Below are 27,453 nucleotides of genomic sequence, written 5' to 3'. Positions count from 1 at the left end.
TCTCCCCAAACCCAGGAAAAATCCGACGTCATGTGGCTCCTACAGACCATTGACCCTCCTGAACTTAGACTATAAAATACTAGCCAAGATCATCTGCAATCGCCTCTCCCAGTTGATGGAATTCATCATATCTCCAGCCCAAACCAGCTTTATCCCTCATCGATCCACCTCATTAAATCTCCGGACACTCTTCTCGGTCCTCCATAGAATCAATCCTGCGGTTCCGGCCGCCGCAATTCTGTTAGTCACAGAGAAGGCCTTTGATTCTCTAGAATGGCCCTTCTTCCTTTCGGTAATGCGACGCATGGGCATGCCCATGGGCTTCATTGCCACCACCACCTTACTATACAGCTGCCCCACGGAGTGGCTCTGCATCAACGGAACGTTATGCCGTCACTTTTCTCTTTCTCGCGGCACACATCAGGGCTGCCCCTTATCCCCCTTACTGTTTATTTTAGCCATGGACCCCCTAATACGCCACTTTTAGGAACGGCATCTACAAAGGGGCTTACAATTTAACATTGGCACCCTCCTAATTTGGCTGATGACACCATCCTCTACATTAGAGATCCCCAGATTAACTTAGAGCCTATCAGAGAAATATTGCGGTTCGGCCTCTTTCCGGCCTAGGCATTAACTGGCATAAATCTGTGATCTTCCCGTTAACTCCCAGTACAACCCTCTTGGGAGTGCGAATTCCCCCTTTAATGGTGCACCGATTCTGTCAAATATTTGGGCATTCATATACAGCTCGACACAGCACAGATCCTTCGCCTTAACTACGGTCAGGTAATTACTGCCCTTGAATCTCAAGTTGAGAGATGGCTGCACTTGCCCTTGTCCATTGCTGGCAGGGTCGCGATTCTTATGATGATAGTGCTTCCCAAATTCCTGTATCTATTCAATATGTTGTTGTCGCGAACATAGACAGGCATCCAGAGGGTATTGGACGGCTTTGTCACATTTTGTGCCTCGCGGGGTCTTGAGATCAATTTAGATCGCAATCACAAAGGCGGTTGTTATAAAACAGCACATGTTTTACCCATCTCGTTTCGTAATGCATGTACATATTAATGTCGTGTCTTTGTTTTAGCCCCTGTGGGCGATCTCTTAAATTCCTCATGTTCGTGAGTGGGTCTCTGGGCCAGATATATAGATGACGTATATAACAACCGCCTTTGTGATGAATTGTGGTCAAATGCCCACTGGGGCAGGACTCAATATTCTTCTCTATATATATTTTTGGTGATGAAAACATAAAATGCAAAGTACATTTGTGATAGAGTCGCTCGCATTAAATATCGAATTCAGTGGCAAAAACACTATGTTCAAATAATAACCTTGATAATTTGACCATTACAAAATGGATGCCAAGTTTGACGGTCTTTGATATTGAGTTGGGGCAGGTAGTCCTACCTTTATGTTTTGTTTTGAACACTATATGTTTTACGTTTTACAAACTACTGATTACCCGTGACCAAGGTGCGGCTGCACCGAAACGCGTCGGGCGTTTGTTTGCCATTTCATAAATAAAGAATCACGCATAAGGAATTGGGCTCAAGATTGCTTTTTTACCAAGAAAAGGCTGTTTTTGAAAATTTCAAGGAGGATCGCTACCTCGCTTGAGCCCGCCACCGCAAAAGCGGCAGGGAAATCAGCGAACTGTTTGAAGGAATTTTGTCTCTTTGAGATACAATTTCCCTGCCCGCCTTCGGAACCATCGTGCCTTGATTGAAAGTGGAGGACGTGTCCTTTCCGGTAACCTTTGTCCCGAGTGAAAACCCGAAGAGTCGGTCACGCCGGGGTTCGAAGAACTGAGCAGGAATATTGGAACACGTCGGAAACTTTATTCAAAAAGCAGTGAGATAGCCGAAGTGCAGGTGGAACCAGCGCGGCCGCGTTGGTAGGCTGCTGCTGAGAGAACTGTGTGACTGCTTGACGGCGTCAAGCAGGAAATTCTCAGACCGTGAAATTCCAAACACAAAAGAAATGAATTTAGCAAACAGAGGCTTCACGACGGGGAGCAGCAGAATCGCTGTTTGTCCCCCTAAACACGGAAAGATCGGATTTGAGTGGACCGGGTAACATTACAGCACGGGACTCCAGAAACAAAAAAGAGCTTTGGGACAAACTTTGGAAATGCGCAAAGATGGAGCAAGTCAAGTGGTGGGAAGCCACCACTTTGCAAAAATATGTAGACTGCGAGCGCGTACCTCGTGGATTGCGCATTTTCTTGACCCCAACGTTTAGTGATCCAGACCCCGAACTTATTGAAGAATGGGTACATATCAACCATCAATGCTCAACGACAATGCTGAAACTGCTCATCAAATATGCATTGAAAGATACTGAGAGACTGGCAAGGGAAATTGATCAAATCACGTCTCAACTGAAGAGTCAATACTCCGAAAATGATTTTGAAATTGAAATGAAAAAACTCACTTTAAGGTTGGAGAAAGCAGAGGAGGAAATAAAAATGAAAAAACAAAGTAAATTTTACCGCGACCAATTAGACTATGAAAGAGGCCAAATTTTTACGTTTGGCAAAAAATTTGATTATTTAAGAGAATTAAACCAAAAAGTATTGGGAACCTCGGATAAAGATCAAACTGGCCAAACCACTGAGGTATCAGAAATAAGCGAAACCAACAAATCGCAGGATATCAGCACCAACTCAGTAAGACTGGAAAAACCAACTGATAAGCAACCAAGCAACGAGGGAGTAAAATCCAATATTTTAAAGGAGTTCTCGCTACTGGCACAAGGCCGACAAGGGATGGGAAGCCCAGGCCCACAAGAATCGCCAAGTCGAGGTCGAGGTCGAGGCGCCAGAGGAGGAAGCAGAAGAGGCGCAAAGAAACAGGGTGTGTTGGATGCCTACGTGGGAATGACAACAAGAGGCAAGATGGACAAAAAATGAAGGACAATCATACTGTGGTAAATTTATCTAATTTTCAGTTAACGCTTGAACAGATTGAAGCATTGTCATTAGGTCTAACGTTTTGCCCTACAAGTAATTTCAATTACACGGAGGGCAGAATAGATCTTTTCCAATTTGTTAGAAAATTAAAGCGGCGTAAATGGTTCCAAAATAGGAAAACGATCACTAAGTAATCCGGTCGAATCTACCAATTTAACGATTGAAGATATAGATTTATTGCAGACAATGAAAGGGTTGGAAAAAGATATTGACAATGCTATTGATGTAGAAGCTTGTTTAACTGAAGAAAATGTAACTTTTGATTGCAGCAGTGATAGTGATTTTAAACCAAAATCCAGATTCTTGCCCCAAATCCACAATGAGATTATTGAAGTGTTTGATAAAGGTGTAACTAAAGAATTTAAAAAACTGATAAATCCAGTAAACTGAAATACACCAATTTAAGTCAAAAACAGATAATTGCAGTTAAAGAACTACAGAACAACAAAGAAGTTGTCATTAAAAAGTCCGATAAGGGCGGAAATGTTGTGGTGTGGCCTATCAAGATGTATTTAAATGAAGGTAGACGACAGTTGGATGATGTAGAAAGCTATACAATCAGTAACAGAACCAGTTATGAAAAAAGCAACAATGAATATCAGTTGCAATTAGTTGTGTGGAAACGTCAAAAATTGATCTCAGATGAGGAGTATAGATTTCTTAAATGTGACCATCCGAAATTGCCAGCCCTATATTTATTGCCTAAGTTACACAAAAATAGTGTAAATCCTCCAGGACGACCTATTGTGTCCTCCATAGGGAGTACCTATGAGAATACCTCCAAGTATATTGACCATTTCCTGCGCCCTTATGTCCAAAAACTCCCTTCTTATTTACAGGACACTCGAGATTTTTTAAGAGTAATTGAAAAAGTCCGGTGGGAAGATGATATGTGGCTGATGACACTTGATGTCAACAGCTTATATACTTGTATACCACATAAATTGGGAGTCACAGCCAATCATCATTTTTTGAAACAACGTGACATTAAGTATCTTCTACATACTGAAATGCTATTATGTATGATGCAAAGATGTCTCTCGAACAACTTTTTTCTGTTTGACAACGTCATCTATTGTCAGGCCCGGGGTACAGCAATGGGAACCTGCTTCGCCCCCAGCTACGCGGGTCTCTACCTAGGCTGGTGGGAGGAGCAGGTGGCCAGTAACATCTTGGCCTTTACCCAGAACGTGGGTCTCTGGGCCAGATATATAGATGACGTATTTTGCATCTGGAAAGGAGAAAAAGATGATGCTATGCAATTTGTTGCCAGCTTAAACGCAAATGACTGCAATTTGACATTCACATGCACAATAGAAAAAGAAACAATTGAATTTCTGGATGTGATCGTGAATGTCAAAAATGGTAAGTTGGAAAGCAGGCTGTTCCGTAAACCAACAGCGGGCAACAGCCTGCTACATGCGGACAGCTGCCATCCAAAAAACTTGATTCACAGTATCCCATATGGGGAACTTTTAAGGGCAAAGAGAAATTGTAGCACACAATCGGATTTTGAATTAGAAATGTCGAACATGAAAGAAAGATTTTGTGAAAGAGGATACTCAAACAAGACAATAAACCAAGCATGTGCCAAGGTAAGAACTGTTTTGAGGGATGATCTTCTAGACCCAAAAATTTCCAAAGAAGACAAAGAGGAACCAATTAGGTTCATTACTGCATACTCTAACCAGTCATGGCAGGTTAGAAATTGTTTGAAAAAATATTGGCATGTTTTAAACATTGACCCAGTTCTCAAAAAATCAGTGGGAAGTCAACCAAAGATTACATTCAGGAAATGTCCAGCTCTCAAAGACCTTCTTTGCAGCAGTGCTGTAAAAAATGAAGAGAAAAATTGGAGAGAAATAAAGGGATTTTATACATGTAACTCATGTAAAGCATGCAAAAACAGCGTGAATCGAAAGGAATTCCCTTTATCAAAGAGTCACAAACCATATGTGATTCAAAAACATTTAACGTGCAAATCTGATTTTTGCGTGTACGCTTTGTGTTGTCCTTGCCCACTAGTATATATTCGGAGTACCATTCATCAAGTGAAGAAACGAATTTTAGAACATACCAGGGCAATCACCAATGAAGACAAGCAATATCCAATTGCTAGACATTTTAAAGAAATACATGGGAAAAATATCAATGTCCTACAATTTTGTGCCCTGGATAGAACTCCCAAATCAGAAAGGGGCGGAGACAGAGTGAAAGAATTACGAAAATTGGAGTCCAGAATGATAATCAAATATGACACCGTACAACCATTAGGTTTAAATAAGGATGAAGAGATGTCGGTTCATTTGGGTTAAATCGCTGAAACGTGCTGTATATATTGTAAACTCAAATTGCATTGCATTTTATTGTGTAAATAAGAAGCCACAAGTTTGTTTTTTAATCTTTCACATATAATCATAGTGATTGCACAATTTTATATTTTTTGTAGGAGACCAAACTGTCAGCATACCGCTAAGAAGATTGACTTACAGAGGCCCTATGAAATTATGATTGGGTTAGATTGAAATGAGATAATTATTTGAAAAAAAGATCAAGGCCACCGATAACCACGGCCCACTGGGGCAGAACATGAGGAATTTAAGAGATCGCCCACAGGGGCTAAAACAAAGACACAACATTAATATGTACATGCATTACGAAACGAGATGGGTAAAACATGTGCTGTTTTATAACAACCGCCTTTGTGATGAATTGTGGTCAAACGCCCACTGGGGCAGGACTCAATATTCTTCTCTATATATATTTTTGGTGATGAAAACATAAAATGCAAAGTACATTTGTGATAGAGTCGCTCGCATTAAATATCGAATTCAGTGGCAAAAACACTATGTTCAAATAATAACCTTGATAATTTGACCATTACAAAATGGATGCCAAGTTTGAAGGTCTTTGATATTGAGTTGGGGCCTTTATGTTTTGTTTTGAACACTATGTTTTACGTTTTACAAACTACTGATTACCCATGACCAAGGTGCGGCTGCACCGAAACGCGTCGGGCGTTTGTTTGCCATTTCATAAATAAAGAATCACGCAGGAGGATTTGGGCTCAAGATTGCTTTTTTACCAAGAAAAGGCTGTTTTTGAAAAAACCACACACACACACACACACACACACACACACACACACACACTTTTATCCAACAAAATAAAATATACAATAACATAAATATATATATTAAAGGCTCCAACAGATTACGTAGCACTCAAGGGGGCTTGCAATTTCAAAAAAAAAAAATTCATAGCAGACACGTTCCACCAATATGCTTTCCTCAGTGCTTAAAATTATATCTGCATGGCACACTACATCATGCTCTTTCAAATAGTGACATCTCCATCCTCATTGGTTCATTCAAAGTCATGGCGAGCGACAAAGGACTGCCTAAATGTTCTTCCATTATAGCATGCTGTGTAAAAACAGAGTATCTTGGTACTTGTAGTTAATCCCGACTTGGGTGTCTAACAATTTCTCATGTTTACCGATGTTTCAGTTTACAGAGCTAATTCCACTGCTTTTCAGTCTTTGTCCCTCAATAGTGCTGTGCACAGCAGACCCCTTGTCCAGCCGCTGGATTGTAACGAGATATATCCGCAGGTTGCAGTCAATTACCACATACCTTGAATTTGTATTATTCACAGCTTTTCAGTTGATGGAAATATCTTAACAGGGACTGTTCTGGCAGCTTTTTTTGTGAATTCCTGCTCCTGGGTTCCACCTTTTGCTCCCAAACTTCCAGGACGAGTGCTTACGTTAGCATGAGGGTAGGACTCACACAAATATTAAAGGCTCCAACAGATTACGTAGCACGGGGTTAGCAATTTCCTCGTCGCTCGCCATGACTTTGAATGAACGACGGAGGATGGAGAGGTCACTATTTGAAAGATCGCGATGTAGTGTGCCATGCACATACAATTTTAAGCACTGAAGAAAGCATATTGCTGAAACACATCTGCTATTAAAAAAATGTATGAACTTGCAAACCCGTGAGTACTATGTAATCGGTAGAAGCCTTGAACATTTACGCGAGTCCTACCCTCACACTCACGTAAGCACCCAATACCCTTCTTCAGAGGAGGTATGTAGACCTTCCTCCAACTCACCCGATTCTAATAGAAATACAGATAATTACCAACCAAATACTCAAGTTTGATGGGTTATGCTTCGTTACGTATGTTATAGAACATCACCAAAATAATTGATATGACCCTCTCAAATATTAATCATTAATATTGACTTGTGTTGTATAGACGAACTGGAAATTGTGAATTGCTTCTCAACTGGTATAATGATGCCATTAAATATCTATTTACCCGTTAGGTTAAGTTTAATGTACTTGTAACGTGCATCTCACAGAGGAGGGTACCCTGGCACTGCAATTCTACGAATAAGCTGGTGGGCCTAATGTGAAGGGGCAGTACGTTCTAGGCTTTAGACACCAGGCATGAGAAGTAGCTGCCGCCAGCTCTGGCTCTTCAGATACGTGGGACCATAGGGAGAAGTCTGATAGAGCGGAGGTGTCTGATTGGGTTGTGGAAGCGGATGCGGTTGTTTAAGTGGTTGGGGCCTAAATTGTGTAGTGCTTTGTTTGAGTAAGAGAGTATGACATGCACATTTCTGTATGGGGAGCCAGTGGAGGTTTCTGAGGTGGGGGAGGTATGGGTGTGCGGAGGGACGTTGTGTATGAGTCTGGCTGCTGTATTTGGATTGGTCTGGAGCAGCTTCGTGAGTTGGCTGGATATTCAGAGCCAAAGTGAGTTTCCATAATTTAGCATATTGGTTAGTGGTGCTTAGATGACCGTTCAGCGAATGCTGAGAGGAAGCCACCTTGATACTTTCCTGAGTATCTTGAGGGTTTGGAAACAGGAGTGGACTTGGATGGCCATCAATAGTTTATCGATCACAATTCCCAGATTCCTGGTTTGACTGCAAGGGGATGGAGTGGGGATAAGTTCTGATGGCCCCCAGGCTGAGGACCATAGAGTTTGGTCTTTCGCAGTGAGTACTACTTACCTCTTGTCTGAGGTGAGTTTGAGGCAGTTGGACTTAATCCAGAAGGCGACTTTTGACATGCACCCAACTTTGCTTGGGTGTTGGCGTTGGCCATGTATAGAGAGCGGTTGAGTTATGTGTTGTTGGCGTAGGAGGTCATATTGATAGAGACAGCTTGCACAATGTTGCCGAGCTGAGTCATGTTGAAAAAATATTCATCATTCAATGGTTATGGGATGGAATAAATCTACTGCAAGCCATGTCAAAGTAAAATGGCTGACAAACTTGGTTAACTGCTCAACAAGAAAATAAAACTGCCAAGCTGATAGATAAGCTGTCAATATTGATGTAAGTAAGCATTTGTGGTTGCAAAAATAAAGAGACTATTAAAAGCATGGAAATGTTTCTCTACTGAACTGCTATGTTTTATTAGTCTCTGCTAATTATCATTATGTAGACAGAGTGGAGGGACTATAGCAACATGAACTATATGGTAAGCTTGTAAAATGCATAGTGGTGTGATATGACATACTCCAAACATATTTACCCGGTAATCACTGATCCTGCCACACACAGTCATGCTTTCCGATAGAGTTCATGTCACTGATCTTCACTTGTTTGAAAAAGACCCTCTTACTTTCTCCTATGTATCAGTCCTAGAACTATTTAGCTTTACACCTACCGCATAAAAGGGGAAGGGGTATAATTTAGTACACAAACACAGTTCTGTACCTTTTGGGGAACGTCATGTGTGCCCTTTGCAAATTTGCAGATGAAGCTACAGATTGCCACAACGAGCTAATGCTTTGGCAGGATTGCATTACAAATATGAGGGAGGGAATATAAATACAATATTGCCAATTATTAGGCCATAACCCAACATGTAAAATTTTGTTATTGTTCAAATACAAAGTATGGCTGGCAATCTAATATTAAAGTTATTACAAACCATGATGAGATGCACAGTGTCTGCTCTCACGTCAATAAGGTTTGTTTGCTATTAGGAATAAGCTTTATTTGCCATTATGACAAGTAAATGAAAGTGCCAGACCTTCCCAGTTTGGCAGAGCAAAATCAATTAAGGTGGCACTTGGTTAGGAGTATTTACTTCACTGGCAAAAGTCAGCACTGTTAAGTGCCAGACATATAACTCCTAAAAGTTTAAGACACAAACATAGTGTCAGCCGTGCCAAGGAATCTGAGAACAGACACTTTGTACAACTGATACATAATCTTACTTGATCTGTCATCGGCATTTGACACCGTTAAACACGACAACTTGCTAGAACTTCTGAAACACAGAATAGGGAATAGCTGGATCTGTGCTCACCTGGTTTACCTCTTTCCTCCAAAATAGATCTCAAAGATTCAAGGTCAATCAATCTTTGTCAAACCCTGTGCCAGTCACGTTAGGAGTACCGCAAGGCTCTTCCCTTCCTCCCACGCTTTTCAACCTTTTCATGGAGCCACTCACTGAACTTCTCAGTCTCTCTGGGATCCATTTCCATATGTATGCAGACGACACCCAACTCTACATCAAGATCCATTCACTAGAGGACATCAAGTCTCTCAACACAACACTACAAAAAGCGCAAACATGGTTGGCTGAAAACCATTTGAAACTATACGCCCTCAAAATGGAGTTCCTCCTAATCGCGCCCCCTCCCCCCACACCCCAACAAATCATCCACCATCCTGGAATGGATGAAGCACCTAACTGCACTCAAAGGGCAACCTCTCATTGTGGAATTAGCAAAATCGCTAGGTGTAACACTGGACAGAAACCTAAAAATGCAGAAGCATATCAGCGCCTTCACAAAAGGAGCACAGTTCCACATGAACACCCTGAGAAAACTGAAACCCTTCCTGCCAGCTAATTACTTCAAACAAGCAGTTCAAGCTCTAGTAATCCCAAGAGTGGAATATGGGGCTGTAACCCTAGTCGGGCTCCCCAGGGCGACGACAGCCCCGCTAAGAGCCGCGATCAAATCAGCTGCGAGACTCATCACAGACTCAAAGATAACCTCTTGCATCTCTCCAGACCTCAGAGCCCTCAACTGACTACCGTTTGAAGCTAGAATTCAGCTGAAAATCGCATGTATAATGCACAAGGCACTACACTACAATACCCTGAGCTATCTATCTCAGAAATTGCTACTCTCGGCTGGTAATAGAGCCTCCAGAAGTTCAAAGAATCTTCTGATGAAACCACAACGTTTTACCAAGAAAAAAACATACAACCAGTCCTTCTCCGGAACGGCTCCCAAGATCTGGAATACCTTGCCTACAGAAACAAGACTGAACCCTTCCACGGCTTCCTTCAAAAAAAGAAGTGAAAGCGATTCTCATGGCGAACTTCTAGTGAACTACTTACATACTACTGTACGTTAATCACTAGGAGATATTAGTGAGCACCGTATTTAATTACTAGTTTGTATTATGGAGCACCCTATTTCTGAATCACCTACAATTGTATTTTTCTATGCTTATACTTGTTTCCAACATATGACATGTAAAGCGCTACGATTCCCGCAAGGGTCTTGTTCGCGCTATATAAAACCTTCAAATAAATACATGGGAGACCTAGGAGCATTGTGGTACTTACTGCACTTGGTTTTCTAGAAAATTCATGTAGCGATACAGCAGTGTGTAAGAAGGTGAAAGGATCCCCACAGACTTCATCCGGGCGCCCCGCTCTAGCTGGCTCTCCACTGGCATGTTGGCGAAGCATGCCAAGCCGAAGTAATGCCCCTTCCGAAAATAGCTGCAGAGAAGAAAGATGGACAGCGCAGCATTAGGGTTGAGTATAAAAAGGGAAGCAGTGAAGAAGCAGGCTTTTTACCCTAGCAATTACTTTGATAATAAAAGAACACACTGGGATTGTAGGTGCATAATTTGATAGTGAAAATAGTCCTACCACAAAAAAAACAAAAAAACTTCAGCGGGGGACTCTTGGGGCAGGAATATTCCCTGCAAAGTATACAGGCAAGTCCCACTGCCCTGAGTGCTCAATTGCATATGCATCTGGAGCACTAACATTCATTTTGGCCCTGGTGTCGCAATAACCTAAGAGTGTGCGCAGATGCCTAGGTCTGTCTCGGACTATCTGAGGTCCTGCACCTGTCATGTGGGCACTCATGGGCAGTGGACTACTTTCTCTGACCTGGTTATAGCGCATCAAGTGATGGTAGCAGCATACTGTGTTTTTTAGAGTAGCTCAGTAGTGTGATCACACCTTTTTATCCGTGTTACACAGAGCGATGCCTACTGACCCACCTAAGCAACGATCCACTATTACATGTATGCCTATAACCGTACGCTGGCATCCTGTGTATATGGTGCATGTGGAGTGCATATAGCACAAGCTGTCAAACCGTGTGAGTGAGCCTAATTAACGGAGGCCACTGGGATCCATTTGGAATGCCCCTGGACTGGTACAGAACAAGATTGTGTGATGACTTCTATCCAGACAGTGGAAGTGTATTGCTGTTGCAAAGGAAGACGAGACGTAGGAGGTTTCAGGAGTCTTTTTTATTGGTACCTTTCACCATCACAGGTTCCAGTCAGCTGGAGTCAGCTGTGGAACATTCAACAACAATCACTTGGCACATACAAAATGGGGCAGGGAAAGGGGGGACGGAATGTACCATTATATAAGATTACAAAAATTGCCCAAGTTTCTGTAGCTAGAAGGAGATGATCCAGACTTTGAAGTAGGAAGATAGAGACCGGGCTACCTGCAGAAATACCATGAGGCCTTTTGCTGGCAAAGAGTTGCTGAAGAGTCTTCCTGAGCACTGCTCTTAAGTGGATGGCTGGGCTGAGGGTTGGGACTGCAGACTGTTGTGTGAGGTGAGGACATTTCGAGGTGAGGACATTTCTAGGGGAGACCTTTCCCTTTTGTCGGTATCCAATTTATACTTTGATTGGGCCAATGACAGCCCGGTGCAGAGACCTTATAACTCCATTTCTCTCCTGTAGGTGTTCAACGCTTGAGAATGTTCCAGTGCTACCTGCTGTAAGAAGCATCACCCTACACAAAGTCTGCCTAGAGAACAGACTGGGGAGGACACTTGAAAAGAGAACAACTCAACTTTGTTCCAAGTCCATGCTGACCAGAGGGAGTGCTCCACAGAGTACTCAAAGGACTGTTGTGCAACCAGGGCTGGTCTTAGCCTGACAGCCAGTCTCCCAGAGGTGAGGGCACCATCACATTGAGTCTGCACTTTCTGCTGGAGGAACTGTGAATCTTCCCTGAAGCACCAACAAGCCGGATAGCTGAAATAAGCAAGGAGTTCTTCTGGCCCTGAAGGAGGAGTGACTGCCCAGGAGGGGAGAGGTCCAGTTAGACCCTCGTGCCTGTGGGACATCCAGGGAGCGGACTGCACAAGACCATGCTACTGTATGATCATTTTAGGCCCACTTTAGACTACAACATCATGACTGCTGTAGGCCCAGATGGGAGGATGCAACTGTAAGATTGCTGTAGGTTCACGCAGGGCTTGAACTGCTGTGAATGTTGTATGCCTGGACAAGGGCCACAACTTCTGTGGTAGCTCCTCAAGGTGAGTGCCTAACAAAGTTACTAAAGAGTCTCAGACTTTCAAAAACACCCAAAATGTGGAGCTCCAGATAAAACTAAGCAAGTTAACTTCTGAACCAGTGTGGAGAATTACATTCTTGAGACATAAATAACTTAAGAGTATTTCCTATGGCAGATAGGCTGTCCTGTTGTAAATTGGCAGCGATTGGCTTAGCATTAGCGGAATCCATCTTGTATTTAGAGGCTATCTTGTCCATTTTGCGGAATCCATTTTGTATTTCTGACAGCCATTTTGTTTGCCATGTGCTCACCATGTGCTTTGTCCTCCCTCAGTGTTGACTGCTCTTGTAATCTGCCTAGAAACAAACTATATTTAGCATCTTCCACCTTTGCACATGCCCAGTGAGTTTTCAACTGTCCTTGCAGCTGTCAGTAGTATGTAACTGTCAGGATGTGTTTACTAGCATTGGCAAACTGTTAACTCCTCCTACTTGTCGACTGTGCATTTCTATATGACCTTATATGTACATAAAATCTTCTGCTGTACTTGTACCGCCCTCTTTTGAGCCCTTGTGTGGGTATAAAAGGACCATGCTCCTTCTGTTTGGTGTGCTACTTCATTCAATACCGAAGGGTGCTGTGTGAATGTAGTTCCACCTCATGAGCTTTATTAAACTTTGTATTTTCTATTCCAGTTTGTGCCAACTTCTTCCTATTGGTCGGAGGACTCTGTGCAAAGAAGGGCGAACCCCTTGCACTGGTAGGCCTAGCTGAGGTCCACTTCTACACTGTAACCAGCAGAAGTGTTACAGATTCAATCCAATCCTCAATGAGCAACTACAGAGGTGTTTCTTCTTTTGACTGACTGCACATGACCGTGCTCCAGGAATATCTCAAAGATAAATTGTGCTGAAAGTCAGGAGCTTGAGAAGACAAACTGGGGTGAACTTCAGGAGCTCTCAAATCTCTGACTTGGTGGTGTTGGAAGAATAATATCCTTCAGTGGGAGCTCTCTCAAACACATTTGTAGTAATTTTAAGGGACCTAGGGGTGGATGGCGATAAGGATAATTTTAGGGTTTAGGGGTGGTCAATGGTAAAGGGAGGCATGAGAAAATGGTATTGTACTATATGGTCTGGTTGAGTAACCAAACTGTATAATACACTAAACAACCCCTTTAGGACCAGTAGTTTAATTTGCTAAATCCACTAGCTCAAACCTGGGTCACTGCTGCTCTAGGCAAAAAGGCTCACACAAAAGGAACAAGAGTAAAGCATTTAAAACAGCACCAAAACAATTGCAGAATACCCAAGAAATTTGACACCAATGTATAAAAAGACTGTATTTGTATGTATTTTAGACACCAAAAACAGAAGATCCACCGGAGAGTTTTCGGGACAGATTTTACAAGGTACAGTAAATATGCACTTTTTACTTTAATACAAACAAGCACTGGCAAGTTCAACAAATCAGAAACAAGGAATAAGCAGTCTTCAGTCAGTTCCAGGCACTTTTATCTCTTTGCAATAGGCTCCTATGAAAGTGGTCGTGATGCAAGGGATACAGGATGCTGAAGATGTTCAAGGATGCTGTGGATGCGATGTGGTTGATGGGGGGGGGGGGATTCCTGTGGCTACTCCTCGGTCCACGGGATTGGCGAGGCAATCCTGGCTACAGGGGTCAATCTCCCTCGAAGTCCATTTAGCCCCTCCGCTACCAGTCACCCAGTATCGCAGTCCTGGGCAAATCCTTCCTCGGCAGGTAATTCGCCTTCCAGGGAACCAAGCTGCACTCAAGACGACTCTCCCGGGTCCAGCAGACTGACTTGGTGCAACTTCGAGCGTTGGTTCCTGGTCCTTAGTGCTGCATGACTAGGAGAAGCGGCGATATGAAGATCTAGGCTAACCAACTACTCCAGCAGGCTTCTTCAGCTGTTATGGTCCCGTGCTACGAACAGGAGGTCAGCCACCTGACCTTTGGGGTCTTTTGCTTTGACTGGGCTCAGGAGTGGACTTCTTCACCAGCAGGATACAGTAGGCACAGTCCCTTCTGCTGTGCTAGCCACCAGGTTCAGTAGGTGCAGCCTCTCTTCGCTGCGTCCTTGGTGCAGCAAAGCAGTACTTCTTCGGTCCGGTTCTCCAAAATTTTGAGATAGAAATTCTGGGTTCCAGGGGTCCCTTATTTATGCCCAGAAAATGCCCTTTGGGTTGGTCACGGTCAGTTGCCAATGGGCTACTGGGTTGCGTCCCTCCTGATGACCACTTCCTGCGAAGTGTGGCATCTGGATATCTCAGAATAATCCATTCTGTCCTCTTACAACAAAGCAGAGTTCTTCTCTTGGCGTGTAGCGCTCTTTAGCCCAACCCAGAGGTGTGGCTACCTAAGGGCATACACACCCCTGAAAAACAGGTTTGTGAAGTGGTTTCCTCTTTCCCTCCCAAGTGACAGACTGCCTACCTAAACACTAGAGCAGCCCCTCTCACAAGTGTTCACCATTTCGCCTTCAAAGACGGCGTGCTCCTTTGAAGCTCGTCTTTTGAGGTAGCATGGCAGAGCATGGCAGAGAGTGGCGTAGAGAGTAGAGTGTTGTACAGTGGCACAGTGTTGCACAGCAGCACAGAGAGTTGTGACGTGTTGTAGAGTGGCACAGAGTGTTGTGGAGTCGCATGGAGAGGTACAGAGTGCTGTGGAGTTGCATGGAGTGGCACAGAGGATTGTGGAGTGGTACAGAGGGGCAAAGAGTGTGGCACAGAGTGGAGCAGAGGCGCAGAGTGGAGCAGGGGCGGAGAGGGCTGTGTCACACAGTGGTGGGACGTAGAGTCGCATGTCATGTCATAGAATGGAGTGGCGTGTCATTAAGTGGCATGCCTTAGAGTGGTGGGGCGTTGAGTGGTGTAGACTGGAGTGGCAAAAAAGTGGAGTTGCATGTCGTGGAGTAGTGTTGTGTCATGGAGTGGTGGTGGTAGAGTGGAGTGGTGGTGGTAGAGTGGAGTGGTGGTGGTAGAGTGGAGTGGTGGTAGAGTGGAGTGGTGGTAGAGTGGAGTGGAGGTAGAGAGGAGTGGTGGTAGAGAGGAGTGGTGGTAGAGAGGAGTGGTGGTAGAGAGGAGTGGTGGTAGTAGAGAGGAGTGGTGGTAGAACGGAGTGGCGTGTCGTAGAACGGAGTGGCGTGTCGTAGAATGGAGTGGCATGTCTGGCGCGTCGCAGAACGGAGAGGCGCGTCGCAGAATGGAGTGGCGTGGTGTAGAGTAGAGGTGCATGGAGTGGAGTGACATGAAGTGTTGCAGAGTGGAGTGGCGTACTGTGAAGCATGCATGGTGCGATAGCCCACTGCCATTACGGACAACACATTTTCAATTGAAATATACAGACATACAGTTTTAGTGATAAAAGTATAGAGAGCCCAAACAATAGTGTGTGGCAATGTCATCACCTAGTGTATTTATTTGTTTCGATTGTATTAAAATATTTGTTTCCACCACACTTAAGAATCACAAAGAAGTGTGCTACATTTGTGCTTTGCTAATTCTGATATATCAGCGCAGTTCATTTACAGACATTTACATTTTTTTGTGTGATAGTAAAAAGCCTTTCCTTTCACAGCCAGACTGCTAAGATTAATCCTCTCACTTTGAAGTCAGAAAGAAAAAGCAAATACCAAGCTCCCTCAGGAAGACACAGGTTGCCATTGGACCTCTATCTTTGAATGCACAGCAAATGTGGCAAGATAACAAGATTTAAAGGCCTGTTTACAGGAAGCGAGCACTCATGGAAGAATATAGTAATAGGCTATGCTGGAAAGCCTAAAACAAATGACGCCAGCAAATAGAAAGCATGCAAACGTGAGTTACAAACCACAAAGCCAATGATAAACAATGGGGGAGATGCATTTTTAGGTCAGCTTTCATAATGCCTCCAATAAGTTGTTAGCAAACCAGACACTGGGCTGTCTTGCAGGCTTCAACCTAAAAAAGGATTACAGTGACTGATCTGGCATTGTTGCCAGTAGTGGTATGTCCCGGACACCAAACCTGGAATTATTATATTTTTTAAAGACTGCAAAGCTTCTTCGAGTGGGTAGAAACTAAAATCTACTTTTACGCTTCCCTGATTGTCTGCTGTTTGCCAGAAGGCCAAAGGCATGTTCTGGCAATTTCATCATAAAATGGTTTATGTGCAAAGAACTTCATTAAAAAGCAACCTCATCATACAAACTCTGTAAGCAATTTATGTAAGCATACAGTTGTTTTACACCCCAACAATTTTCTTCATCGCCTTCTTTCGATGTGCTGAAGTTAAACGCACAAAAACAGGGAACACCAGTTTATCCTCCTAGCCCATAGGAATGAATGGGTAGGTATTCCTTATTAGCTATTCTCAATTTGCGATTCGTTATTAAGGAATATTTTACCGATTCCTACCTACATTCTATTTTGCCAGTCATTAATAGCGAATCGGTAAAATTCGCTATTAAGGAATCACAAAGTTTTTTTTTTACATACCTATTGCCCCTAGTGCTTACAAAATATGAATGCGTCCTTGTGTAGCATAACTGGTGCACACGTAAAGCGCTCCAAAACCATTGTGTCGAGTTTGCGATATATAAAACTTTTTTTAAATGTGTGTTAGCCTCTTGATACTAATACAGTGGCGAATTTAACGACAGATTAATGCGAGTTTACACGAGATGCGGCAGTTTGTGACTAAAATTCTGGGTATGCGCCCAGTATCTTTTTTACAGGGAAGCCTGTCACTGATTTATATGCTCATTGTTCAGCTGTAAAAAACAGAAAAAAACAGGAAGGGCTCCCAATTATTTACTTGACTGTTGTATTTCTTCTTTGTTAATAATTAGTGCCGCTGTTTGTGCCACAGATAGTGGGACTGTTGGATCTCGGACACAAAACTGTCCCAGGTCCAATAGCTGGTCCTCTTTATCCAGACACTGTCCCTACTCAGAGTCCAGGATTCACCTGCAGTCGGTGTCTGTTTTGCAAGTGTGGTGCCATGTTGTGGTGCCAGCGTTGGAGGAGGAGCAGCCACCGATTCCAAGACAGTTGCAGGATGCGTTTCCCTAGCATCAAGTGCACTATATAATGCAGTAAGTATGGATGCCTCTCTATTGCTCGAGTCTCCCACTGCTTACAGTGGGCTCTGTTGATTTTTATTTAGTACAGTCATGGCTAAGACAGCAGGAGGAGATGAACTATTCACTTCCCTCTATGAAGAATACATCTTCAAGATTCTGACTTCTTGAGAGCTGAAGCAAAAAGTTATTAATCTGAGAGAAATCTACTGCCCGTTTCTGCAATAAGTAACAAGGATTAACAGAGACAATTGGTCTGGAGTCTGCCTCATAAATCAAAGAGCCTGAATGTTTCAATCCATGCACTCATTCACTCCATCCAATGCATTCTGTTATTAATCCTGCACTCGCGAATCTGTTTGTACAACCATTGCCTCATTCTTGCATTTACCCACTCGCCCATCTACAACAGTGCATAGACAAACTCACCAGCCGATGAAAATGCCCTTCACACTATCCATGTTTTTCAGCCAGTGGCTCTCCAATGGAGTAGCCTTGTGCTGCAACCATCTATCAGTTCTACTCTTAAAGCAAAGTTGTTTTCCTGTGAACTATTCTCTGAAATATCTGGTCATCTTATTCATTTAACTATTTAAATTAAGGTGAGCTTGGCTCGTTAGCACGTGGCACATTTGAACTGCCGACCCATACGGTAATTTCCAAGTCCTAATGTTACACATTACTTTTATCGTCCATCCCCCCCAGTCTGGTAGGCTTTAGATCTCGTTCCGGTCTTTTGTATGTGATTTTCTACTAAAATTCTTTCACTGTTGTGCTCCGATTCAATGAATGATCATCAACCTACTTTGGGATAAAATTGCGAACCATGTACTCTTTGATGCATAATGCACGTTCAAACATATTTGTTACTTGTGATCGCCTCCTCGAGCTTCTTGGCCCGCGGTCGGTCTTGCATAGAATGCATGGGTAGAATGGTGCGAGGCATTCTATGCGAGACAGCTGGCAAGCCAACGGAGGCGATCCTTGGCTTGGGATTGTCCTCTATTTCCTTTGGTCATTAAATTTGGCTATTGAAACTGTCTGCATGCACGGTTACAGGCACACCGATACCTATTTTTAAGGCACATATTTATTTGTAAAAAAATAATAAATTCAGTTGTGAGAAGCCTGCGCCCATGGAGCACACCTATAGAAACATTTTTATTCAGTGTGCAAAATTGTGGCGGTTTCTCATAAATGTGTTTATTTCTGAACAGTTGTAATTATTTTGCACAAGCATTTTGGAAAAGGGCATTAAAGTGTAAAAGTATTCAATCCACTAGGGTAACATATTTTTCTGCCAACTACGCCACAAAGTACTATGACCTCACATCATTTTGTTGCACAACCTCAGCCATATTTACAGTCTTCTAGCAAACCTGTTAAATGACGTAGGTGGTTTAGACATTTTGAGAACTATCTATAAGCCACTGATGGCAAGAAATTTCATCCTGAAAAAAATTATGTTGCTTAGGGGCTGCTGCTCAGGAAATTTGAGAACTTGCCTAAAGTGAAACCACCGAGGACGTTTCCTGGGATGATTTTCAAGTCGTCATTGCTAGATTAGATGCGCAGTTTGGTGAACAGCCCAATGTAATTGTTGAAAGATTCCGTTTATTTTCAAGAAAGCAGGCTAGCGATGCATCTATTGAGGAGTTCATTGTGAATCTCATGATTTTAGCAGCGTTTTGGGACGAGATCACCTAGCGTTGGGCTGTTTAAGTAAAAAAAGAAATCCCGGAAAGGCTCTTGTAATCCCTCTTTTACTCAGCTATTTGGTGTTGCTAAAGTGGTTGAGCGATCTAAAATTCTATCTTCTGGTAGTAATAAAGAGGAAGTAAACACTGGCGCTGTGCGTCGCGATTTGAAGAAAGAGTAAAGTGAGATTCGAGCCAGTCCCAAAAAAGGTCACTGCTTTTGATGTGGCTTACATACACATTTTGCAGACACTCCCAATTATCCAGCTGTAAAACGCAATTGTGTTTAAAATGTGACAAAATGGGCCATTTAGTCAAGTAATGCAAATCGAAAGAAGGTGGGGGTATGCTTGGAAGAGAAAAAAAATACAAATATTTCTACGATACAGGTGGATGAGGAGGAGAGAGTCTGGTTAGATGTCTGGAGAAGTTCAAGAATGGCTTTCTCGCAATCACCTCTGATGGTAAAAACACAGATAGGAGACCATTTGCAGCATTAGTATAGGTACGGTTAAGTTACCAGTAATGGCTGATTTTGGCTCCTCATTACTATTTTGGATTCGTCTACATTCATGGATTGTTGGAGTGCTGTAGAATTAAGTGAGTGTGACATTTCACCCAAGGTGTTTGGTGGATTAAAGATTAAAACGTTAGAATGGTTTGAGAATGTTGTATCATTTAAAGGTAGGAAGTGTGTCACCAAGGTGTATGTGACTGTGAATAGAAAAGAGGTCTTTGGGTGGATGGACGATGCTAGACTGGGGGCTATTATTAAACCTGGATCTCCTGTTCCAGTGCAATTGGATCCAAATTGTGTGGAGGAAGATTTACATCAGACCAGGTTGGTTAGCACTAAACTGTCCGTGATGAAAATCAACTCTGCAGGTGTAGGAGATTTTCATGTTTTACTTAAGAGTACAATGCGTTTAAGGACGAAGTTGGTTGTGCCAAGGGGTTCTCACATGACCTTGAGATAAGGGAAAAAGTTATACCTGCTGTGCACAAAGTTATAAATGTGCCTTGGAGTGTACGCAAGGATTTAAAGTGTAGGAGTGTGATATCTTCCCTGTCTCACTAGTGCAGGGCCACCCTTTGTCTAAGGGTTCACAAAATGAGGATCGACACTGGAGTGGAATAAAACACAAGTTTATTACATCTCAGAGGGCTCTGTCATACAGACACTGCAAGTGTCCGAGAGGGAACTGATAAGCATGGTTTCAAACCTATCTTTTATACATTTTTGGTACAGTAAGACTAGCACTAAAACCCCTTTGTCATTGTTACATAATGCTTACACAACCCCTTTTGGCATTTTTACATAATGCGTACATGCTGAACTGTTGAATCCTGATAAACCCCCCCTCCCACGTCACTTTCATAGATAGGCAGGGGTGGGCACAGGCATTGGTGGGCTTGTAGATAGGAACATCTGCGTGCTCGGGCCGTTCGGCAGGGCAAGACAGGGCCTCTACTCTGGCACGCAAGTATTAACAGTACAACCAGCATTCCAGTGAACATGTAACTAACTTCTGACTTTACGAAAGACCCAGCAGAAACACACAATGGGGGCTGGTAGCCAAAATGGAAAAGTAGAGAGGCCAACTTAACAGAATACTTGTTTTAGCGTTTAACAAAAGGTGTTGTTGGACGAAATATGTAAGGAGGACATTGCTCCGGTGGAGAGCACGGAGTGGGTTTGAAGTATTGTAATCGCTCGTAAGAAGAATGAGGAGACTAGGTTGTGTGCTGATCTTTGTTCACTCAACAGGAACATCATTGTGGAGTGTCATCAGGAGATGTTGGCAAAACAGATGAAGCTTGCATTTTATATTGATGTGAAGGTTGCATATCACCAAATTAGACTGGCGGCTAAGTCCCAGTTATTGACCACATTCATTACTCCATTTGGAGCAGTCAAATATTTAAGATTACTGTTTGGCTTGACATCAGCTGCCAGTGTCTTTCAGAGAATTATAGATGGGTTGTTTTAAGATGTTGCTGGCGTGATAACATATCAATATAATATACCTATTTTGTTGTCTACTCTGGCTCAACAGAATGCCACCCTGCGCAAGGTGTTGGTTATTCTTCAGGAACGAGGAATGACGGTACACAAAACTAAATATAGATTTAGATTACGGACAGCGAGTATTTCGGTACTTCTATTTTTGAGAGAGGCATTGAACCTAAAGAAGATTTATTGAAAGTGAATAAGGAAGCATTGATTCCAAACGATAAAGACAGCTTACGTTCCTTCATTGGTTTAATTGAGTATTATGCGAGATTTGTGTGTGGATTCAGTGTGGTGTAGAACCTTTAAAGCAGTTGTTGAGAAAGGAGATGTTGTACAGGACTGAGAAGCAATACAAGGCATTTGAGGAGGTGATACAATTTTGCAATGCGATTCTTTAAAGCTATTTGTTCAAGGAAAGTTTGTGAAGCTACATCGGGGTTCCAGTGCAAATGGCATTGGCAAAGTTTTATGATAGAGGACTGATGGCAAGGCAAGGACAATTGCGTTTGTGTCCCGTACTCTTAAAGGTGCTGAGTTGAAGTAAGCCAAAGAGACTTTGGCTTGTGTGTGGGCTATAAACAAATTCAAGACTTATTTGTGGGGTCAGAGGTTTAAGATATTTACAGATGGTGTACCTCATGGGTGACAAAGTTGTTGGTAAGTTGTCTTCCAGACTGGTCAGATTGATCACTTCTTGCAAGCATTTGACTGAGATTTCTTATGTACCAGGGAGTTTGAATGCCCAGGCGGATTATTTATCGCAGTTGCCTGCACAGTGCGGTGACGGAGGAGATAACTTGATGTTGGATGAGTGTGTGGTTGCAGCAATTGATGCGGTGGAAAGCTGCAACTCTGCTATTTCTGCTGAGGAGTGGCATGATGAGGGTATTACTGATGTGCAATATCTGGAACTTATGAGACACATCAATCGTGGGGACGGTAGACTGTCAAGAAGTGATTTAGGTAACAAAGATTTTTACCATGTGTTGCCTGAGCTAAGTGTTGTATCAGGCATTATTTTGAGAGGTCGTTTGTTCCACCTGAAACATTGAAGAGAAGGCTTATTAAAATGGCACATGAACCTTGGCATCACCCCTACAAAGAAAATTCTATGTAACCACTATTGGTGGCCTGTTAAGGGCAACATGGAGGATAACTACATACGAGTAGGTCAAGAGTGTCTTTTATCAGATAAAAGTTGGCATGTGAATAAAACCCTGTTGATCAATGTGGAGATGCCAGAGAAACCGTGGGATAACTTAGCGATTGATTTTTCAAAACCTTTCAATTGTCTGCCTTTTGATCACATGCATTTCATAGTCCTAATTGATTACTTTTCCAAATGGATTAATTTAAGGCCGCAGCAAAAATCACAACCGATTCGAAATAATTAATTTTTGAACTATTTATTTTCTTTGGAGGATGTTCCTAAAATATTACTGTGGGATAATGACAATTGGTTTTGACGAAGAAGTGTTCCTTTATTAAAGAGAACTGCATCGATCTTTACATTCTCCACATTCAAATGATTTGGTAGAAAGGGCTAATAGATTAATCAAAGAGGGTGTCCAAACTGCCATCGCTTCCAGTTTAAATGTAGTTGAATATTTAAGGTGTAGAATTAACAGCTATCATAGTACACCTCACTCTACGACTGGAGCGACACCTTTTGAGTTGCTACACAAACAGGCTGGTTTTTCGAACGCATTTTCTTCATGGAAGGATTCGGGGAAAAGGGTGGTTAGAAACATTTCTGAGGTTAGGAAAACTGTTGAGGTAGCTCAGTCTAAAAGGAAGGTGTACTAGGACAAGAAATTTATTGTGAAAGGGAAAATCTCTCATTTGGGTGATTGGGTGCTAATACAAAAAACTAATTTTATATCCAAAGGGGTTTCCAAGTTTCAGAGACCATTCCTTGTTGAGAGGGCGGGGAGGGATTCTGTATTTTTGAAGAACAGAGGTTGGTGGAATAATTAAAACAAGGTTACAACTATTGATGCAACCCAAGCACACACATTAAGCAAAGTGGAGAAAAGTGGAAATCATTCTTATAGGCATCCTGATTGCACAACGGTTCACAGTAGTTTAAGGAGGTCTGTTTCGAATGGGCTATGTGCACAGAATGTTTCTGATGCTTCTGTATGAAAGGAAGAGAAATGTACTGTAGGAAGCTGGCTCTGTATGTACTATACCAAAATAAGGTATAGTGTGCACAGAGCCTAGTGGATCCCCAGAGGCTTTAGAGGCTAAAGCAGATAATACTAATGCTCTCTTTTGTAGTAGCATGGGTGAGAAGTGAAGCTTATCAGAGAGCTGCGTTAAGCATTTGTTGTATACACACAGGCAAGAAATGATTACACAGTGGTTGTAAAAATATTACTTTGTTACTTTTATTACTAGAAACAAAGAAGCTTAGTTGCAGGCAAGTTCAGTTTTCAAACTGGAAATTATTTTCAAAGTGGTAAATTAATACTCAGTGCACGACTTCAGTTCAACAAGATTGATACCGTTTTTAGAAAGAGCAAAATATTTGCAGATCAAGTAAAATATACACTTAGAGTAGTATTTCAAATGAGTAATGTTATCCTATAGGAGATAAACAAGAATGCAATATCGCAAGTAAGTACTTTACTCACAAATCCAGTCTTGGGGGTTTGAGGTCAACACAGGGCTCAAGTGAGCACCAAGACTGCACCACCAGTGGCATTGGGCTGGCTGGGTACAGAGGCCCAATTATGAGTCAGCACCCAATGATAACCAATAGAGACGTTTGCACTAGAAGTCGTGCCACTTACAGGTAAGTAAAGCGGAGTTGGAGGTCAAGCTCCGGGGATTAAGACGAGCACTGGGAATGGGGCCACGAGGCAGCACCAAACATACACCCCAGTGGCATGGAGGTGGCCGGGTGCAGAGTGCCAACACAGCGCTAGGGTCCCAATACAAATAATAATAATAATAATAATAATAATACAATTTGGCACAACGCGCAAATCATTCCTGCAGAGGTATGTCGGCCAACTCAAACTGAGAATGAGATCTAGAACAATTCTGTTTTTAGTGCTCTCCTGAAGTCGTTTTAGTCAGGACAAGTTTGTAGAGAGAAAGGCAAACTGTTGCAGATTGTGGGAGCCACATAAGAGAAGGCTCTGCCACCACATCTTGGATCGTCGAATACATGGTATCACAAATAGGTCTTTATCACTGGAACGCAGTTTCTTAGTGGAAAGATGGCGCTTGAGTTTCTGACAAACATATTGGGATCCTTTTCCCTGAAGCGCATTATAGATTAAGCAACAGATTTTGAAGACAACTTTTTTCTTTACTGGGAACCAGTTTAAGAACTGTAGAAGAGGAGCCGAGGGCGTTCTGGAAGGCTGGTTACAGATCAGCCATGAACCTGTGTTTTGCACATCTTGTAGTTTGGGTATTGAGGACTCGTTAGCAGAAGCCAGTAGCGGATTACAGTAATCCTACTGATTTACCACAAGAGCATGCACCAAGGTCTTCTGGCTGTCGGAGGAAGAAACAGCAGGGCTTTCTTTAGTAGACGCAATGTAGAAAAGCAAATACCTGTAGTGGATAAAACATGCTTCCTCATAATCAATGCCTAGTCTACCTTAACTCCGAGGTTTTATGCTACCTTACTGGGAGAAGGGGCCTTGCCTAGCTCTAGAGGCAACCAGTGCGGAGTCCACAGGTCTTGAGCTTTCCCAAAAAGGATCATTTCAGTTTTACCTGGATTCAACTGGAGATACTGATCTAGCATCCACCCAGCAATCGCCTTTATGCCAGCCATGAAGCGTGCCTTTGTTTTCTCAATGTCTCCATCGACAGAGATGACCAGCTGTGTATTGTCCACCTAAGACATGACCCCTGAGTGGGTCTCGATTTAAAGTCTCCAAGTGAGATGCACTGCGTTCTATCTTTCAAGTAGTCCTGAAACCAGGCTAGGGAAGACCCTGTAATACCAATCTCTTGTAGGCTTAGGAGTAGCTTGGTATTGGACACTGTATTAAATACAGCAGATAGTTCTAAGAGCATGAGCATGACTGAGATGAGCACCTAAAGATATCGGTTACAGCAACCAAGGCGGATTCGGTTCTATGCCCGGCATTAAAATCTGGATTGTGAGGCGTTCAAGATCAGGTTAGCTTCAAGATACTTAGTCAGCTGTTTGGTAATTAAACCTTCAAGCAGCTTACTTAAGAGATCCACATTGTTCTTTCTTTGAAATAGTGTAATCTGTGGTAATTTCCAAGCTTGTTTGATAATACCCGACTCTATTGAAGTGTTGAATAAAGACTTACAGCAGGGGCAAACTGGCTAGTCAGTAGGGCTATAATCCTGGCGGAGAGCCAGATTTCGCTCTTTCATTCTCTTGCTAGATTTGTTCCAGGGTAAAGGTTTGGAAACTGTCCAGCCTATAGTCCCTCGACATAGGGAAGAGGTTCCCTCGACATAGGGACGAGGTGGTCATTAGGCTCCGTAATGAACTGAGGTGGGATATTCTGAAATGCTTGATAGATTAAATTGATCTTCTCCTCAAAGTAAACAGCAATAGAGTCGCATAGTTCCTGCAATGCTAAAAGGGGCTTTGTACCGCCTCATCCATGACCGTGGAGGAGGCGCCGACATATGTGAAAGATCTTGACATGCCCAAACACACCCCTGAGGCAATGAACGCCCTGGAAGCCGATCTCACAGTAGAAGAGATACAGGCGGCAATCGGCGCGCTGCAGTCCGGTAAAGCGTTAGGACCAAATGGCATACCGGTCGAACTCTATCAGAGGGCGGTTGGGACACTTGCCCCTCATTTGCTGAATACGTTTACTGACAGTCTGCAGAAGGGCGAACTTCCACCTGATCAACGCACAGCCACCATAGTGGTGATACCGAAACCGGGTAAGCCAGCTGATAAATGTACCTCCTATCGCCCCATATCACTGCTCAATACGGAGGCTAAGATCCTCGCAAAATTACTGGCGACCAGGCTAACACCGCGCCTGTCGGAAATCGTACACCCAGATCAGTCTGGCTTTATGCCCGGCAGAAGTACATCCCATAATTTGAGGCGCTTGCACGGCGCGTTGGCTCGGGCGGACCGTTTGCGAGAACCAGCGGTGCTCTTTTCACTGGATGCGCAAATGGCGTTTGACATGGTCGAATGGCCCTTCCTATTTGCAGTACTATTACACCTGGGCTTGGGGCCAAAATTCTGTGCCTGGATCCGACTCCTTTATACCAAACCACTGGCTCACGTTACTGCAAATGGACATATGTCTGAAGATTTCCCCTTGACACGTGGCACACGTCAGGGTTGTCCCTTATCGCCACTGCTCTTCGCCCTGGCGCTGGAGCCGCTAGCGGCATGGATACGCTGGGAACCCATGATACGGGGACTCAAATGGTCGGACGGCTGGGAAGACAGAGTCTCCCTATACGCGGATTATGTGTTGCTGTACCTGTCCTCACCGCAACGCTTCATAATGCCGCTACTCAACATTTGTGAGGTCTTTGGCAGAGCGTCAGGATACACGATAAATTGGTCCAAATCTGTTATGTATGTGCTGCACGGCCCTCCACCGCAGCTACCCGCGGACTGCCCGCTCCGGACGGCAGAAGGGTCATTTAAATATTTGGGCATATACATCACTGCGGATCAGGCGGACTTCTTCCAACGGAATCTCCGGCCCCCTATGGACCGCCTCAAACGAGATGTGCGTCATTGGGGAGCGCTGCCGCTGACCCTGTTGGGGAGGGCAGTGCTCTTTAAAATGATGGCCCTGCCTCGGTTTTTATATGTACTGGAAAATACGACGTACCAGATACCACCTGCTTACTTTCGTACAATTGCGGCGCAAGTAACTAGCCTCCTATGGAGTAACGGGCCGGCAGGAATCGCGCAGTCTAAACTGACCCGCGGCTGGTATGACGGAGGGATAGCACTCCCCAATATCCAACTTTACTACTGGGCGGCACAGCTGAAGGTAGTCAATCAATGGCTCCACGCGCCGCAGTCCGACCCAGCATTTAAGGCAGACAGACACATACTGGGCACGAGGGGTATGTTGTCGCCCCTATACGACGGAAGACTGGCCCCAGAGTTAATCGGCGCTCTGAGACAGACA

General features: G+C 43.3%; 1 protein-coding gene across 3 annotated transcripts in view; it reads right to left on the bottom strand.

Moving 5' to 3' along the window:
- DENND11 (DENN domain containing 11) overlaps positions 1–27,453 on the bottom strand; it is a 182,601-nt gene that overhangs the window by 86,697 nt on the left and 68,451 nt on the right. For all 3 annotated transcript variants that reach the window (XM_085652019.1, XM_085652020.1, XM_085652018.1), the window contains exon 3: positions 10,594–10,752. In XM_085652019.1, coding sequence (XP_085508145.1) covers positions 10,594–10,752 — 159 coding nt within the window. The remainder of the gene's footprint in view (positions 1–10,593; positions 10,753–27,453) is intronic.

The sequence above is a fragment of the Triturus cristatus genome, chromosome 4_1 (genome assembly GCF_964204655.1).
Source record: "Triturus cristatus chromosome 4_1, aTriCri1.1, whole genome shotgun sequence".
Lineage (NCBI taxonomy): Eukaryota > Metazoa > Chordata > Amphibia > Caudata > Salamandridae > Triturus > Triturus cristatus.
This window is presented reverse-complemented; position numbering and strand designations above follow the sequence as displayed.